The sequence below is a fragment of the Stenella coeruleoalba genome (genome assembly GCF_951394435.1).
Source record: "Stenella coeruleoalba genome assembly, chromosome: 7".
Classification (NCBI taxonomy): domain Eukaryota; kingdom Metazoa; phylum Chordata; class Mammalia; order Artiodactyla; family Delphinidae; genus Stenella; species Stenella coeruleoalba.
Window position 1 is genome coordinate 45,376,525 of NC_137153.1, and position 18,608 is coordinate 45,395,132.

At 33.3% G+C, this 18,608-nt stretch overlaps 1 protein-coding gene across 28 annotated transcripts in view; it reads left to right on the forward strand.

Annotated features, from left to right (window-relative positions):
• The window catches only part of LOC307189655 (uncharacterized protein), a 2,229,222-nt gene that overhangs the window by 1,674,510 nt on the left and 536,104 nt on the right, over positions 1-18,608 (forward strand). For all 28 annotated transcript variants that reach the window (XR_013829263.1, XR_013829264.1, XR_013829268.1 and 25 more), the window contains one exon: positions 6,154-6,244. Coding sequence is in view for 1 of the 28 variants with exons in the window: in XM_079927934.1 (XP_079784060.1) it covers positions 6,154-6,241 (88 nt within the window). In the remaining 27 variants the exon portion in view is untranslated. The remainder of the gene's footprint in view (positions 1-6,153; positions 6,245-18,608) is intronic.

Consider the following 18,608-nt stretch of genomic DNA (forward strand, 5'->3'; position numbering starts at 1 on the left):
ATATATATATGTATAACTGTCACTTTACAGCAGAAATTAGCATGGCATTGTAAATCAACTGTACTTCAATAAAATTAAAAAAATTTCCTAGTTCATGAGAGATGGTCAATATATATTTGCTGAATACATTAATTAAATATCATTCATTCATTTAATCACTTAATGAAAGTAAGAAAAATAAACACTCTTTTTACAAAATAATGAAAACATATATAACAAAGTCAGCGATATACTTTTTCCTAATAGAGTAAGACACAGCAGGGAACTGCAATAAATAGTTATTATAAATTTTAATTTTAGATAGTATGAATGAAGACTTAAAAAGTTACAAGATGCTTATGGAGAATACGTGAGTAAATAGAGTAAGTAAATATTCTAGAATATATTTCATTTTTTCCAGTTTTAGTGAAATATAATTGACATATAACATTTTATAAGTATAAAGTATACAATGTAATGAGTTGAGATATATATATAAATAGATAGAGAGAGAGAGAGAAAGAGAGAGAGAGGGAGAGAGATGATGACCTCAGTAAGTTAAATTAACATCTCTCACCTCCCATACTTAGAAGTGGAATTGCTGGATTATACTGTAGTTCTATTTTTAATTTTTTGAGGAATCTCAATGCTGTTTTCCATAGTAGGTTTACCAGTTTACATTCCCCCATTAGTGAACTTTACTATTCCCTTTACTCCACATACTCGCCAACACTTGTTATTTCTTGTCTTTTTGATGATAGCCATTCTGACATGTGTGATGTGATATCTCATTATGGTTTTGATTTGCATTTCCTTGATGATTAATGATGTTGAGCATCTTTTCTTGTACCTGTTGGCCATCTTTATGTCTTCTTTGGAAAACTGGTTATCCCAGTCCCTTGCCCATTTTTAATTGGATTATTTGCGTGTGTGTGTGTGTGTGTGTGTGTGTGTGTGTGTGTTTGCTATTGAGTTGTATGACTTACTTTTTTATTTTGGATATTAACTCCTTATTGGATTTGTGAAAATATTTGTAAATATTTTCTCGCATTCCATAGGCTGCATTTTCATTTTGTTGATTGTTTCTTTTGCTGTGCAGAAGCTTTTTAGTTTGATGTAGTTCTATTTATTTTTTTATTTTGTTGCTTATGCTTCAGGTATCATATTCTAAAAGTCATTACCAAGACCAATGTCAAGTAACTTTTCCCTGTGTTTTTGTCTAGGAGTTTTATGGTTTCAAGTCTTACATTTAAGTCTGTAATCCATTTCCAGGTAATTTTTGTGAGTGTTGTAAGGTAGGGGTCTATTTTCATTCTTTTTTATGTGAATATCCAATATTCTCAGCCCTATTTATGGAAGGCACTCTATTTTTCTTCATTGAGTATTCTTGGCTCCCTCATCAAATAGTAGTTGACCATATGTACATGGGTATATTTTTGTATCCTTTATTCTGTTCCATTGATCTGTATATATGTCTTTATGCCACTACCATACTTTTTTGATTACTACAGCTTTGTAATACAGTGCATGATAACACAAAGGCAAAATATAACTAACTTCATATACATTAGTGAATCCACATGAATGAAAACAATAATATATTTTAGAAGAAATCCATAATCAAAAGAATTGCTTGACATGGAAATTTGGTGAGTCATAAGAGAAAACATGTTTTATTTGTACGTAATCTTGTTCTGAAGAAGTTATTGGGGCCTCACTTTCCTCATCTGTTAATTGAGGGGATAGAAACACATCAGTGGTTTAAACGCTATTTAGCAAAGTCTTAGCTGATACCTTAGAAGCACCTTAGAGCCCAAGAGAGGTGAAGTGCATAATAGAACATATGGGAAAAGGTTAGCTTATTCTTCCATAACTTCACCCAAAGACATTATGCTTTTTGGATACAAGTCAGATTTGGTGTGAAATTTTCTTTTAAGGAGGTTTCCACCACTAAATTCTAAAATTTGAGCACCACTGCATTTTTAAATACCTAAAATATCTTGTGACTCAAATATTTCTCCTTGATTTGATTTACTGAGAGACCACAGTGTACAGTAAATTATGCTAAATGAAATACAAAGAAATATAGGTGTAAGAGTAGATTTCTTCATTCAAAGAACTTATAACCTTTTCTTACAGAGTCTGACATTAAAAGTAGAGAGTATTTAGCTATATTTTCATTGAAGAGTACAGAAGGGGAGAGACGATCATTTATTGCCTGAAAGAAAAGTTGTATTATTTTGTTTTAGCAATCAGTCTTTTCCTAGGAAGAGAGGAAAAACAGAGAGATAATCTTGTGTAGAGTTTAAGAAAGTGGGACTCAAGGATTGATGGACTTTGCAAAGTGGTCGTGTTTAGGGATCAGTTGAACTTCAGCTTGAAAGCATGTTACAAAGTGGAGATTGTTCTGATTGGCTGACATTTAGAAGCCTGGGCAGTGGAAAAAGGCTGTTGCTGCTTGACTGATTCTAAGAAGTGTGCTGCTGGAGGAAGTTTCATTGATCAAATATGATGGCCTTAAAACTAACTCAGGTAGTTACTTGCTGCTATGGCCAGAAACAGTCTTTTCCTAGAAAGATGGGAACTTATTCTCCAGAGAGATAGAAAATACATGTTTCCTTCCACACTCAGCAGTGTGCCCAAGTCATGTTTCCTTACATTTTCTCTTTTTATTAAAACTCCAAACTAAAAAACTGGTAGAATTCTGGCCAAAAGTAAAAGTACATTTAACGTATGAGTTGAGAAGAGGAGTTAGTATGCTGCTGGGCAGCAGATTATTTTTCTTTTTCAAATATGGGGATATAAATGGAGCAGTCCAAAGAAAAAACATAGATCATGCCAATAAGAATGATCATATTTAAAAAAAAAAAAGCAATCTGCAAACATGACATAGCTTTGGTGCTTGTCATAATATAAAGCTTTGGGTGTGAATGCCAGAAATGTTCAAAGAAAGGAAAACAATGTGAGAAGGATAATAAAATTGAGATCTTGTTCTGGACATTATACTCAGAACAATGTCCATTTTAACACTGGGCAAACATTATGTTGGGGAAATACAATAAGAATTATATTGCATCAGCATAATCTCAAAATGGCTTTAGAACACAGATCAAAAATGTAAACATGTATAGCATCCATTAGCAATTCATTAAAGAGTGGAGATACCTTTAAAGAACAGAGTGATATTTAATTTCATCATGTAGGGCCAGTTAATCAAATATTATTAATTATCACTTTTGATTCTTACATAGAAGATTACATAGTCTTGATTTATTGACCAACAAATTCCTATTACAATTTGTTCCTCTAGCAAAGTAGATAATTCGTTTCAAGACCAGTCCACAAGAAATATTTTCAGGCTATGTTTTTTGTTTGTTTTGTTTTGCTTTAATGTTTTTTAAAACATTCTTGACTATTTGTATGAATAGTATGAGGACTTTTTATTATTTTGGTAATTCAAAAGATCTGCCAAAACACTCACATAAACACATATACATACGTACATACCAGTATATGTGTGTGTCTCTATATATATATATATGCACAAATATACAGCATTTCCTAAATATATACGAAGAAAAATTTACTTAGAAAACATAGGTTTTTAGGAATTAGGTATTTATACATTTTACCAGTTTGGGACACCTCAAATATCACACCAAATCTTATCTATGTATTTTCTTCTAGTTTTCTAATGAATGTTACCTTTTTTTTGTATTATATGACATTATGCACTGGTCATATATTTAAGGTTCTATAATAATAATTTATTTTATTGTCTTCATTATAATTATAAAATAAGATTAGCCTTATTTTGTTTTCTTATTGTAAAAATATTACAATTGTAAATCAATCAAATGAACAAATAAAGATATATTAAGGGGAACTGCTGAAGCATAGTACTTAAACACATGGTCTCTGCAGTCAGGCTACTTGGCTTAAAATCCCAGCTCCACACTCATTTGCTATAGTATATTGGGCAAGTCACTTTATATTTCTAAACATTTGTTTCCTCAGTTATACAATAGAGATGGTGCTAGCATCTACATCAAAGGATTCTGTTGAGTGTTAAATGGGAAGATTAATGTAAAACACTTCACAAATTTACTTGCATATAGCAAGCAATCAGTAAATCGTGGCTGTTTTTTTTGTTTGTTTGTTTGTTTGTTTGTTTTGCGGTATGCAGGCCTCTCACCGCTGCGGCCTCTCCTGCTGCGGAGCACAGGCTCCGGACGCACAGGCCCAGCGGCCATGGCCCACGGGCCCAGCCGCTCCGCGGCACGCGGGATCCTCCCAGACCGGGGCACGAACCCGTGTTCCCTGCATCGGCAGGTGGACCCTCAACCACTGCGCCACCAGGGAGGCCCTATTCTCTGCCTTTTTACATCACTTATTCCTGCTTCGAAGCCCAGCATAGATCACAAACCCTCATGCTAGTCTCGTGGAAAGCTCAAATTTGAATATTGATTTCCTTCAATGGGGGATTTATTAAGTTGCACCAAGCACTGACTATCACCCTCCACCCTTTGCTTATCTATAAGCAATAGAGAGCAAACAGGCCAAGAAGAAAGTAGAAGCCTAGTGCTTTTAAAAATGGAATCATAGGGTTAGAACATGACACCGAAGTTCAGGGTTTCAAAGATAAAAAGCTGAGGGGTCCAGGTTCTGAAGAAAAACACAACAAGGAGGTTAGCTTAATATTCTATACCACTTATCCTCTCAAGGCATTTTCATATTTATGTGCATGGACTAAGAGATCAGGAAGGCCAACAGAAAGGTGAAGCTAAGAGTCTTGAAAACTAAGCAGAATCTTTGGTTGTCTTACAGTATTTGGGTTTTAAAAGGTGGAGTACAGGCCATGGCTAGTATGAGTAGCTCAGTAAATAGTTCAGGTTTGCAGCTGAGTCCCATAAAACTAATAAAAACAAACCATAAATAGACAAGTCCCTATAAAGTCTGAATCCCATTATACCTATTATAATTGTCAGATGAAAATTAAATCCTTTCTGTGGGAAAATAAAAGTTACATCTCTAAAATTTTCCATGTACAGTGACTACTATTACATCTAAAACTACCAGACACATCTAAATACAGTACTAAATTATTTAAAACCAACATAAAAAATTCAACAAAAATAGACCCACGTATGATCAAGACTGTGGAGTTATTAAAAACATTAAAACAACTGTAGCTAACTGTACCTAACAAGATGAGACTTTCATAGGAGAATTCAAACAGGAGATAACAAATTGGATAACCTGGGAGAAAGAAAATACAATAGAGCAATTACTATCTCAGTAGGTGGTTTTAACAGCAGATTGGATGAACAAAAAGAGAGAATCAGTAAAGTATAATATAGTTCAGTACAATCTGAAGACAAAATGGATCAAAAATGGAGAAAAGAGCATAAGAAACATTTGGGACAAAGATCAAAGTGTCAATCTTCCTAATTAACATACTAAGAGATAGGGCAGAGTGGAGTGAAGCAGGGCAAAGGGAAGAAGGATATCAAGGATTTAAGAGTAGTTACACACCCCCAAATATGATGAACATAAGACCATGCCTAGAAAAATAATTGAAAATTGCTAAAAAACAAAAGATAAAATCTGAAAAGCAGCCAAAGAAAAAAATAGCACTACCTTCATATGAGCAATAATAAGATTGACAGATGCATTTTCAAAAGAAATATCTGTATGTGGAGTTATTGTATCCTTATGCTTTATTGTATTTCATTTAGAAATAGTTTATTAAGTATTAAGTTAGATTACCATATTATTTAAGGTAATAAATAGTTCTTTTAGCAGTGTGGTGGTCATGAGTTGCAATCCATTTATCCCTCTTCAGAATTAAAGATGTTTTTAGCCCAGCTGATGCAACTGTTGCCGGCATCCAGCACTCAGCTGTCAACCCTTAATAGAGATTACCACCATCCTGCTTCAAGATTGCCTCAACTAAAGATTATCACAAAGGTTATGACCCCATCTCTGATTGGTCCACATCCAGTGATTGCTCAACACATGTGTAAAAATACCCTGCATTCTCATTCAGTCTTGGAACAACTCAGATGGGTCACCCCATCCCCAGTACTCCCTGCAGAGGTAGCTCGGCCCTTCCATTGAAACTGCATTGCACTTTGACTTCTTCCTCTGATCCAGCTTCTTTCTTCATTCAAGGCTCACAACCCTGGGAGAACTCCTTAATAAACTGCCTGCTCTCTGCTTTCTGCTTCAGAGTCTACTTCTCAAAGAAACCAACTTGTGACAAGTAGGTTCCATATTTTTTCCTTCTTCTTGGGGCAGACCTTTATTCTTGGTTCAATTGAAATAACTTTGCATGCTGTTTACTCTCTCAACCTGTTTATGTTTTGTACTAGATATTTATATAGAAACTAGAATAAGATGTCTATAGCAAAGAGATATATAAATCAAATAGGAATAAAAGAAAGAGTATCAGAGGAAGAAAGATAAAAGAGCTACAGATTGGAATCTCTCTATTCACCTAAGTGTAGCAGTTTGATATAGTTATATATCATTTGGTAAAAGAGGAAAGGGGATTGACTTCCAAGTGTCTGCATGAGAGCTTTAAGGAACTTTTGACTATCACTAAGGGATGCTATATTTGAACTGTGGAAAGTTCAGAAATAAGAGTAAAACCAATGAATCACCAAAGTAGTAATTAGTAAAGTTTAAGTACATGGGAGCACTCAAACCAAACATGGAATGAAGCCCAGGGGTATATTTTTATAAAGCAGTTTATACAGTGAGAAGGAAGTGACTTTTTTACTGTGATTGGTTATAAAACTAGAATTTTCTTAAATGATAGGAAATTGGTTAGTGGTTATCTTGTATCAATTTGGGGAAATTTTTAAAAGTTTTGCTTAAGATTTCCAGATGCATAAACAAAACGTGACCCAGGTGAAGTTAATCTTGCAAAATAAGCTAAATTAAGCTTTGCTTATAGGACTAAACTAGTTTCATCTGCTCAGAGAATTTTCAAGAATGGTCTCCATTTTTTGTTTGTTTTAACATGCTAGTGATGTCACAGGTATTGAGCAAGTTAAACAAGACAGGTGTTTTAGAAAAATATATTTACCTGTCATAGTGTGATTGTCATGTATTTTTCTGTTTAGCATTTGAGAGATAAAATGTTAAATACCTGTTTATTTTTGCAATGAAGTTGGTATTGACTATGTTTTTATAAATATACCCCTTTTTAATTAATTAATTGTTGGCTGTGTTGGGTCTTCGTTTCTGTGCGAAGGCTTTCTCTAGTTGCGGGGAGCAGGGGCCACTCTTCATCGCGGTGCACGGGCCTCTTACTATCGCGGCCTCTCTTGTTGCCGAGCACAGGCTCCAGACACGCAGGCTCAGTAGTTGTGGCTCAAGGGCCTAGTTGCTCCGCGGCATGTGGGATCTTCCCAGACCAGGGCTCGAACCCGTGTCCCCTGCATTGGCAGGCAGATTCTCAACCACTGTGCCACCAGGGAAGCCCTACTTGACTATTTTTAAAACATTTTATTGAGACGTGATTAGCATACCTTCCAATTGACCCATTCAAAGCTTGCAATTCAATTTTCTTTTTTTAGTGTATTCAGATAGGTGCAGTGACACCCAGTCAATTATAAAACATTTTTATCACCACAAAAGGAAAGCCCATACCTTGTGACTATCATCCCATTAACCCTTTGATCTCTACACCCATCCCTAAGCAATTACTACTCTTTCAGTCTCTCTATATTTTTCTGTTCTAGTCATTGTATGTGAATGCAATCATAAAATACGTGATATTTTTTGACTACGTTCATTTACCATATGTTCTCAAGATTCATTCATCTCGTATGTATCAGTACTTCATTGCTTTTATGTCTGAATATTCTTTTGTATGGGTATACCATATGTTGTTTATTCATTCTGCAGTTGATTTATGGATTGTTTCCACCTTTTGTTTTTATGAATAATTTTGTTGAAACATTCACGTACAAGTTTTTGTGTGGACATATGCATTTATTCCTCTTGGGTTATAGGAAAACTTGACTTTTAATCAGCGAAACTACCAGAGTGTTTTCCAAAGTGTCTAGACTATTTTACATTCCCACCAGCAGTGTACCAATGTTCTGATTTCTCTATTTTTTCACAAACACTTGTTGTCTTCCTATAATACTCTAACCATCTCATTGAAGTGTGAGAAGTGGTGTCTCATTGTGTTCTGGATTTGCATTTCCATGATAACTAATGATGTTGAGCATCTTTTCATGTGCTTACTGGCCATTTGTATATCTTCCTGGAAGAAATAACTATTCATATCATTTGCTCATCTATTAATTGGGTTGTCTGTGTTTTATTATTAAGTTGTAAAATTTCTTTATATATTCTTGATACAAGTCCCTTATCAGATAAATGATTTGCAAGTATTTTTTTCCTATGCTGTGTGTTTTCAGTTTCTTGATGGTGCTTTGAAGCAATGTTTTTAATATTGATTAATCCAGTTTTTTTGTTTGTTGCCCATGTTTTTGTGTCACTTCTAAGAATCCTTTGCCAAACCTAAGGTAAAAGAGATTTACCCTTTTGTTTTCTTACAAGAGTTTTATAGCCTTACCTCTTATATTTAGGTCTTCGATCAATTTTTTTTTTATGCGGTACGCAGGCTTCTCACTGCCGCGGCCTCTCCCGTTGCGGAGCACAGGCTCCGGACGCACAGGCTCAGCGGCCATGGCTCACGGGCCCAGCCGCTCCGCGGCATGTGGGATCTTCCCGGACCGGGGCACGAACTCGCGTCCCCTGCATCGGCAGGCGGACTCTCAACCACTGCGCCACCAGGGAGGCCCGTAGGTCTTTGATCAGTTTTGACTTAATTTTTAAATAGGGTGTCAGGTAAGGGCCCACCTTAATTTTTTGCACGTGGCTATTTAGTTGTCCCCGTATCTGTTGAAAAGATTCTTCTTTTCTCTTTGGGTGGTCAGGGCACCTTTGTAGAAAATCATTTGACCATATGTGTGTGAGGATTTTGGATATTCAGTTCTCTTCCATTGAACTACATCTCTGTTCCTCTATCAGTACCCTGTCTTGATTACCATTGCATTGTAGTAAGCTTTGAGGTTGGGAAGTGTGAGGTCAGATACTGCAGCGGTCCGCAACCTTTTTGTCACCAGGGACCAGTTTCATGGAAGACAGTTTTTCCTTGGACTGGGGGGCGGGGCAGGGGATGGTTCAGTCTATAACGCCAGTGATGGGGAGCAGTGGGGAGCAAGCGGCAGATGAAGTTTTGCTCACTCACCCACTGCTCATCTCTTGCTCTGCAGCCCATGGGAGGCAGGGGCTGGAGACCCCTGATATACTGTGTTTTATTTTTCAAAGTTGTTTTGGCTCTTCTGGGTCCCTTATAATTTTATATGAATTTTAGAATAAGCATGTCCATTTCTATAATGAAGTCAGCTGGCATTGTAATGGGGAATGTGTTGAACTTGTAGATAAGTTTGGGAAGTGTTGCTATTTTAACAAGGTAAGTCTTTCAGTCATGAACATGGATTGTTTTTCCATTTATTTAGATATGGTTTAATTTCTGTGAATATTTTGTGGCTTTTATATTATAAAAGTTTTTACTTTGTTAAATGTGTGTCTAGTTTTTTTTTTTTTCTTTTCATATTACTGTGAAAGGAATGTTTTTCTTAATTTCATTTTAAGATTGTTCACTGCAAGTATATAGAAAGACTATACAAGTGTATGGAAAGATTGTAGTAGAGGATGATTATTTCTGCCTAATTAAATGTTTTCTATGAGGCAGATATACAACCTCATCAGTGTTTTGGGTAATATATACATTTTCTAGAGAAAAAGAATGAAACCAGAGAAGACAAAATAAGACTTTAAGGCTGGATGAGATATTGGTTAAAAAATATCTTTACAGATAAATATGAATTTAATGATTAGAAGACGCTTTGTGAAATTATTAAATATATTTAAGTAGAAAATGTAGTTTCTACTTATTTATTCACTCATTCACTCAAAATATTTAAAATTTACTAGATAGAATGAATTTTGATGGTCACTGGGAATACAATAGTGAGCCAAATGCCTACCCTTTTGTACATACTTGTTTAATCTTATCATTCACTAGATTATAAACCACATGAGGTCAGTGATTGTCTTACTTACTCTTGCATGGTACGAATAACTAAGAAGTTACGCTAATATATAGGAGTGGCAGTTAACCATAATAAGGAGTTTTGGGGAAGATTAACCTTTAATCTGAAAACTTAAGAATAAATGTGGTAGGCAAAATAATGGGCCCCTCAAGATGTCCCATCTTAATCCTGGGAATCTATGGACATGTTACCTTACATGGAAAAAAGGGACTTTGCAGATGTGATTAAGCAATTTGAGATCAGAAGATTATCCTAGATTGTCTGGGTGGACCTATGTAATTTATAAAGGCTCTAAGAAGTAAAAGAGGGAGGCAGGCGCTTCAGTATCAGGAGGAAGTGATGTGAAAAAGACTGTACCAGACATTCTGGCTTGGGTTTAGAAAGAGTGACCAACTAAGGGCTGCAGGCAGGCCCTGGAAGTTTTAAGCATAAAGAGGATGAAAAAGATTAATAAGATACAAAGGAGTTAGAATTAACAGTGAAAGTGGTGAACAAAGAATAAAATGTTGATATCATGGTTTCCTCCCTGGGTAATGGGTGGGTGGTAGAATTGTTGAATGATATATCAACACTGAAGGAGAAGATTTGGGAGAATAGAAGTTCAGTAACATATATCAAGTAATAGGTTTCTCTCAGTTGAGAGATCAGTTGGCTTTATGAGTTTGACAAAAACAAAAAAAACCCAAGTGTTCAGGGTTGAATATATAAAATGTAATTGAAGCAGTGAGGAAATTGTTCGTATACTTTGCCAAAAAGACAGCAAAGAAAATATGGATCTAGAACATAACCCTGGGAACATTAACATTTAAGCGATTTTTTTTAAACACTAAACTTTGAATATGTTATTGGTTTGGCCAAAAAGTTCGTTTAGGTTTTTCCATAACATGAAAAATCTGAATGAACTTTTTGGCCAGCCCAGTACTTTTGCTCTGCTGTGTAGCAGGCTTTGGAGTCAGAGAAAACAGGATATAAACTGTGCTTCCGTATGGATAGGTCAAGTTCCTTAAGTACTTTGAAACAGTTTTCCTATTTTCCCATTGGGTATAGTAATTTCAAATTTGATATTTGTGTGAGGGAAAAATAGGATATCATATGTGTGATGCCTAATAAAATGACTGATTTATAAAATTGATGAATAATTTTGTGACCATTCTGTCATGGTCACTAAACAGTGGCTATTGTTTGATCACTTATTAACTATAATTTCTAATGTTATTTAATATATTTCATTGTTACATAAAATACAATTTTCTTAGATAATAAAATGGCAAAATCTTATGTATAAAATTTGACTTAATGCTTCCATAAAAAACTAATCTATGGAACTATGGAAAAATATTTCATAAAAATAGAACCATGAACAATAAATCAAAATATATCCATTGTTACAATAAATTAATATTTTTTTATTGGTTTTGGATCAGGACATGTTCAAATTAATGCAATGCTTGAGATTAACCAAAGCATTGCAAAGTTTGTTATTAAAAACACTATTAAGTGATGCAGTAACTAAAGAAATAAAGCCTAGCACAGCAAGGTGTTCCTCCTCTGCTCTTTGTGTTTGTGTCTCATTGTTAAATATTTAATTATCACACCTTCCCTAAAGGTTATCAGAGGTTTCAAAGCATAAATATTAATGTTTCTTCTCCCCAAATAACAAATTTTCAAATCTTTCATATAACCATTTACTAATGATTGTAGTCCAGGAATGTAATAATTCTCAATTCCCTGTGTTGCTACTGTAATTTTTGTTAGACTGGAGTTTAGAATTGAATTATTATGTATCCTTGTTTTTTTCAAATAAATTGTAAGACCTTTGACTTAGCAGTTATGCTTTATAATTGTGTAATATCTTTTAGAGTAGCAAGTGCAATGGTGGATACATAATAGATATGTTTTGATTAAGAAGTAAGCATAATCCCAGTTATTTTGTTTGACTAGTTACATAAGAATATTGATCTATTTTTTTCTTATTTGATTTATTTAGTTGTGCAGTAGTTGTATAAATCAGAGATTATAACATCAGTTAAAACAACCAGGAGTGCTTGACAAGAAAAGCAGCAAAAAAATAACAGTAAAAAAGTAATAACTTAAAAAAAAATAGCTGTGGAATAATTGCATCAATAACCCAAACAAGTTAAAGTCTGTAAGAACTGAAGAGTTGTGTGGAACTGAAATTTATAAAGTATACACATGCATACATACACACACTTAAACACATGCATTTACACACTCACAACATTTTCACACACACACATGATTTTTTTTATCCTACTTGGCTTCCAAGTGGAGATAAAGAGTTGAAACTTTGATCAGCTATTATACATATATATTTAATTTTTCTCACACCAGTTGCTATACAAGTTGGCAATTAAAATTTGTTCCTGTAGAATCTTTCAAATTATATAGTGTCTTTTGAGATCTAGAGTTGCTACTTAAGAAATTATGAGGCCCAGAATAAATTTATTACAGAAGATGCTAGAGTATAAATGGTACTTCCACAATTTTTATAAAAACTGTTTTCTATTAGCTCAGGCTAATTTTCTATAACAAAATACTATAGACTGGGTGGTTTAAACAACAGGAATTTATTTCTCACAGTTCTGGAGACTGAAAGATTGCCAAGATCAAGGTGCTATCATGTTCATTGTCTGCTGAGGACTCTCTTCTTTGATTGAAGATGGCTATGTCCTCACATGGTCTTTCCTCAGTGCAGGTGGAGATAGAGAGAGACAAGGCAAGCTCTCTAGTGTCCCTTCTTCTAAGAGCACTAATCTCATCATAAGGGCCCCACCTCCATGACCTCATCTAAGCTTATTATCTTCCAAAGGCACCATCTCCAAATACCTTTATACTGGGGGTTAGAGCTTCAGTATATAAACTTGGAGGGAACAATTCAATCCATAGTCCATATATATTTCCAAAACTGTTAATACCTTCAGACCTTGAGAGAACATTTTCCAATAAGAGTTAGAAACAGAATAATAAAAAATAGTGGTAAGTGTAGCTTCCTGATAACAAAATTCACATTATGATGGTTTTAGGATGTTGATTAGGAAAGTTGCAGTTTATATCACAGTTTCACAAAATGTTAGGCAATTTTCATGACTCTGTTTATTCATGTTCTGTGTTTATTCAGTGGTCTAGCAAGGTTCTGACCCAATTTAATTTTTGCCGAAATGACTATTTTTTAGTGTAATTAATTACTACTTGACTAGAATTGATGATTATAAATAAATTTTTGAGATAAAAATTTCATATAAAAAATGAAATTCATAAGGGAAGGGATTGATCAAGTCTTAACTGATTCAAAGTTAGAATATATTTTATATGACCTAAAAAAAATAAATAGTGAAAAATAAGGAACTTTCAATAATATTAAAATTGCTATCCTAACAATTGTAAAACATGTCCAAAACTAAAGGAAATACAAGGATCTAGATGTAAAAATAGTCTACAAATATGCAAAGTAAATGAACAATTCATAAAATAAATGAACAGATTAAAATAATATGTTGGATAATAAAATACCAGTACTTGTTTAGAACTAAAATCTTTGTCAGGAAAATTAAAAAAGAAATCCTTGATTTTTTTTTTTCCCCTGATGTGTAGAAACTAACAGTTTAGCATACTTTTATCCCAGCATGACTCTACTGTTAGTAGTAATTTTTTCATTGAACATTTAGAAAAAAACAGGAATTCACAAGAACTATTATGAGTTCCATTTAATGATTAAAGTTGCTGTTTTCTGTACAGATGGATCTTTAACTTTGTCATTTCATATTAAAATGAAGACATTTTAATATTTGTTTTCATGTTTGCAGTTTGATGTGTCAGGTATTAGAGCATACTATTAAATTGCAGTTTTCCCATCCACACTGTTCTTGTCTCTTCTTCTCTTTTGCTGTCCTTTATTATCCTGCAGCTTCGTTTAGTGTGCTAATTTTGGTTTATATGTTTTCTTTCTTACTTAAGATGGAAGGAAGTTGTCATTAGCAAGTGGGAAGTATTATCTTTGTCATGTAACCAGTACTATAAAAATTGCTCATTTAATGAGGATTGACAGCACATACAGAGAATGCATTCTAGAAAATCAATTTAAAGGATCACTTTTCACTTATTATCTGATTGTAAAGCAGTATAATGATATTATACATCATGTTAGAATTATAGTAAACAATTCAAATAGCTCAATACAAGTTTAAAGCATTTTCTTTACCCCTTAGTTTGATGTTAAAAAGTAATTGTCAGCCACTGTGAAAATAGTATCCAGTGTTCAAGCTTATGGGGTAAATTAGTATATTAACATGTGTATGATATTGCTTATGCCAGCAGTATCTGGAGGTATGTGCATTTCCAACACTGTCACCTTTTAAAACCACATACTTGGATGGATTTGAATTAATCACACTCTTAAATTAGGAGGCTGGAAGGGTAAAGAAGGTGTGTCTCTGAATGAAAATAATTATGTTTAAAGCTAATCTTAATCTGGGCCAATGATAGGCTACTGTTTGACTGCCTTCTCTCAGACTTAAGAGAAAAATAAGGGTAATGGAATGCCATAGTGAAAAACCTTTCTCAAGTTAATTTTTACATTTTGTGAGGCATAGTTGTGTATACACCTATTCTTGTCCTTCAATCTGTTTACCCTAATAGCATTTTTAAATTATAGACAATATTCTTTTAAAGGCTGGTCACATTCACGGTTTTTAAAAGTCCATGCTATTTGCAAGAAAGTGTCAGTATTTAAGGGTGTAGGATTAAATAGTGATGCTTTGTTGAAGGGGCTTCCAAAAGTATTATCATCATCATTAAATTATATTAAACAATTTGAATAAACTTTCATAACCGAAATCTAAATATCATACCACTAGATGGAGTTTTGGGTTTCGTGTTGGAGTGTTAGATACATGCTATAGAATTCCAGAGAAATGTATTTTATACTTACTGTAAATATCAGGAAGCATTCACCAGTATACTTAACTAGCTTTCTCTGAGTATTATTAGAATCTGTAATAAAAATTTTAACTTCTAATGAGTGTCATATACTAGTGATTAGAAGAACACTGGTAAAATAGAGTATAGCATTTTATTCATGCAAAACATAAATAAAATGTAAAGCAATGTGGGAAACTGTCGAATTTACTGGAAAGCTAAAGCTAATACTCTGGGATAACACTTTACTTCATGGTTGTTTTAGTGACTGCTGACCTCAAGATTAAAAAAACAGTTTCACCTGGTTAGTCACTATTAGTAGCAGCTAACACATGGGCCATGTGTGTGCTGGTGACAGGCACCAGTAACTCATACTATTTCTCCTTTAACCAGAAATTGAGTTAACCACGCTCTATGTGGTAGAATTTCAGGAAAGTAATACTCTGAGCATGTCTAGGATTCTTACTGGATGGGCATATGTCTATGCCATTATGAACAAAAAAGTCAGTATTGGCCAAGAAAACCTTCATGTATTAACAAACTGCTTGAAGAACAGAGCATAAACAAGAAAGTGTGATTAAGATTTAAGGTTTAAAAAACGTTCCTATAAATAAACCTCGTCTTGAAAATCTCAAAGACCTGTAAACCTCCAAAATTTCTGTAGTCAAACACAATCACTAATATTAAGGAGGCTTCTTGAATAATTTAAGGTAGCAGAAACAGCCCATTCCCCAGAGAGTAGATAGGTGAGGCACCTGGAATCTATAGCAATGGAAATTTACTTGGAAGTCAACATCCTAGTGAAATGAGAAACAAAAATTCATACATGTTATCCATATTAATAAAATCTTATTTTTACACTTATACAGCAAATGCTTAAGTAGCTATTCTAGGATTGTTTGTGGGGCAGTTTAGGGACTGAACATTTAAATCGTCAGGTATCTCTTTTGTTTTCTTTAAAGTTAGAAAACAGATTCTGAAAAGGAAAGGAAAGTTAAAAGCTAGCTAATCTGTGTTTCCTATCAGGACAGGACAGAGGGGATTATAATCACCTGTGGTAAATGCCTACCAGTTCAGCTCTGCTTGAAATGACCTATCTTACAAGTTTGCTGCATTCCTCTCTCAGAGAAAGTTACTGACAACTTGAAGAAGTTTGAGATTGTACCATGCAGAGAGTATCATTCTAGACTCAACTAACATATCAGTTTATACGTTGTAATACAAATGAAAGGCACATCAATTCTGGGCCAACATTTATCTGTGTATTCCTCCTCTGTTCAGTTCTTACTTGTCCTATGTTTTATAATCTAAACTATGGGCTCAATTCAATTTATTATCTTTGGCCAAGAATTTAAAAACAATAAGCCAAAATGTCACATTAAACATCGCTCAATTGTCAAAGGAACAAAGTAAAAAATTGTAGTTTAAAATAATGGAAACCTTCATAAACGTGTATAACAGTGCTGCTATTTTTACATCTTGTTTTGGCATAGATATTCCAAAATATTGATGTAACAAAATAGATAAAAAATGACTGATTTATCTATGCAAAATTAGTATCTTCAGGAAAATAGTATACTGGATCATCTAACCCAGAACTATTATATTCAAGCCATGAATTTCTGAGCATTTCTCATATACAGTTTCAAGAAAAACATCAGTCCCTGAAATTTATTTCTTCCTGAAATTTGCCTTCTTAAGATACAAGCAACTGAATAATGCTGCTTCCTTTTGAAGAAAATGACTTTAAAATGCTCTAGGTAGAATGCAAATAAGGATTTATTTAGAATGAATATGAAGAGAATATGCATATTAAAAGTCCATAAAATTATGTGACTTCGACTTTAAAATCCACATAAAAATAGATATCAGAGTTAACACTGAGAGTTTAGATGAAAATAATTATTATAAACAGCATGCTTAAAAAGACTCGGACTTATGACTAAAGTATAACATAGGCAACCAATGCTAATATGATTGTATCCATCACATTTAATAACAGCATGAAAAAAATCTCCATTTCAAAACTTATTTAAAATGCTCTGGATGACAGCCCTTAAAAAAGTATTCCTCAAATTTCCAACCAAAATTCCTTTGAAAACAGAAAATGAAGAAAACACAACAGGAGTATCAAATTATTGCTGCAATTAAATGGAAATTTTTATTAATTAGAAAACTTGGTGACCAGATAGAGGAATAAAATTGATAGACCAAGTTATTTCATTTACAAAAATGCACATATGAAATAAATAGGAAAAAGCTTCTAGTTTATAAATAGAGTTAGTCAATTATTTGCTCAATTATATGCAAACTTTTTGGGAATCCAGATGAAATGGATGTTTCTCTAAGAAACTATAAATTATATAAAATGGTTTCACGTTAACTAGAAGGATACTTAGAGAAATAATGTTCAAAAACTAAAAATATAACAAAGGCAACCAAGCTGATATAATAAATCAGTCATTTTTTAAGATCATTAATAAATCTCCATTTCAAACTTTGGTTTAAAATGCTCTGGATAACATCTCAACATTCACCAGATACAGGTATTTTCAAGTAGGAGAAATTCTACAAAATTTCTAAGTAATATTTAATTCCAGTACTTTTTAAGTTTTCTTGACAAAAATGATAATTAAATTTTTCTGAATTATTTTTTGAAATCAGAAAACATTAATAATGTATTCATAAACCTATTGCAATGAGAGAATACTAAAACCAGTCTCCCTGTTAATATTGGTGTAAAAATCATTACTAAAAGTTCAGCAAACAGGCTTAATTCAAGAATGTAAACATGGTATAATATTAAGAAATATATTAATACAGTTCATCATATTAATAGGTCAGCATAAAATTCATACAGTCATTTCCTTGAAAATTTATTTAATAAAGTTCAAAAATTATTTAAAAACCTTAAATAAAAATAATGAATACATAAGCATAACATTAACTCATAAGCCAATATCGTGCATAGTACAGTAACATAGGAATTAACACTAAACTCAGGAAGACTAACTAGGTTGTGTGTTATTAACACTCCTTGAATATTCTACTCAAAAGTCTAATAAATGGAATTAGAGAAATGAAAGAAACAATATAGCAATTTTAAAATTATATACAAAAATTACCTTCAAATGTACAAAATGAGTTAGATGAAAGAAATGAAAGGATAGATCTCATTTGTAACATGATATCAATGGAAGCACTTTTTAAAATGTTTACAGTGGGCACATATAACCCATTTAAAAATTGAACACTTTTTTTAAGTCACTAGGTGAAAGGGATTAAAAGGGATAAACTTCCAGTGATAAAGTAAATAATTCATGCGGATATTATATTCAGAATAGGAGTGTAGTCAATAATATTGTAATAACTTTAAATGGTGACAGATGGTAACTGGACTTATTGTGATGATGTAAATGTACATAGAAGTCTAATCACTATGTTGTACCCTGAAAATTAATAAAACATATGTCAATTATTGCATCAATAATAAAAAAAGACAAGAGCTTTGGAGGTTTAAAAAAAGCAATATGTTTGATGGCAGCAAAATAT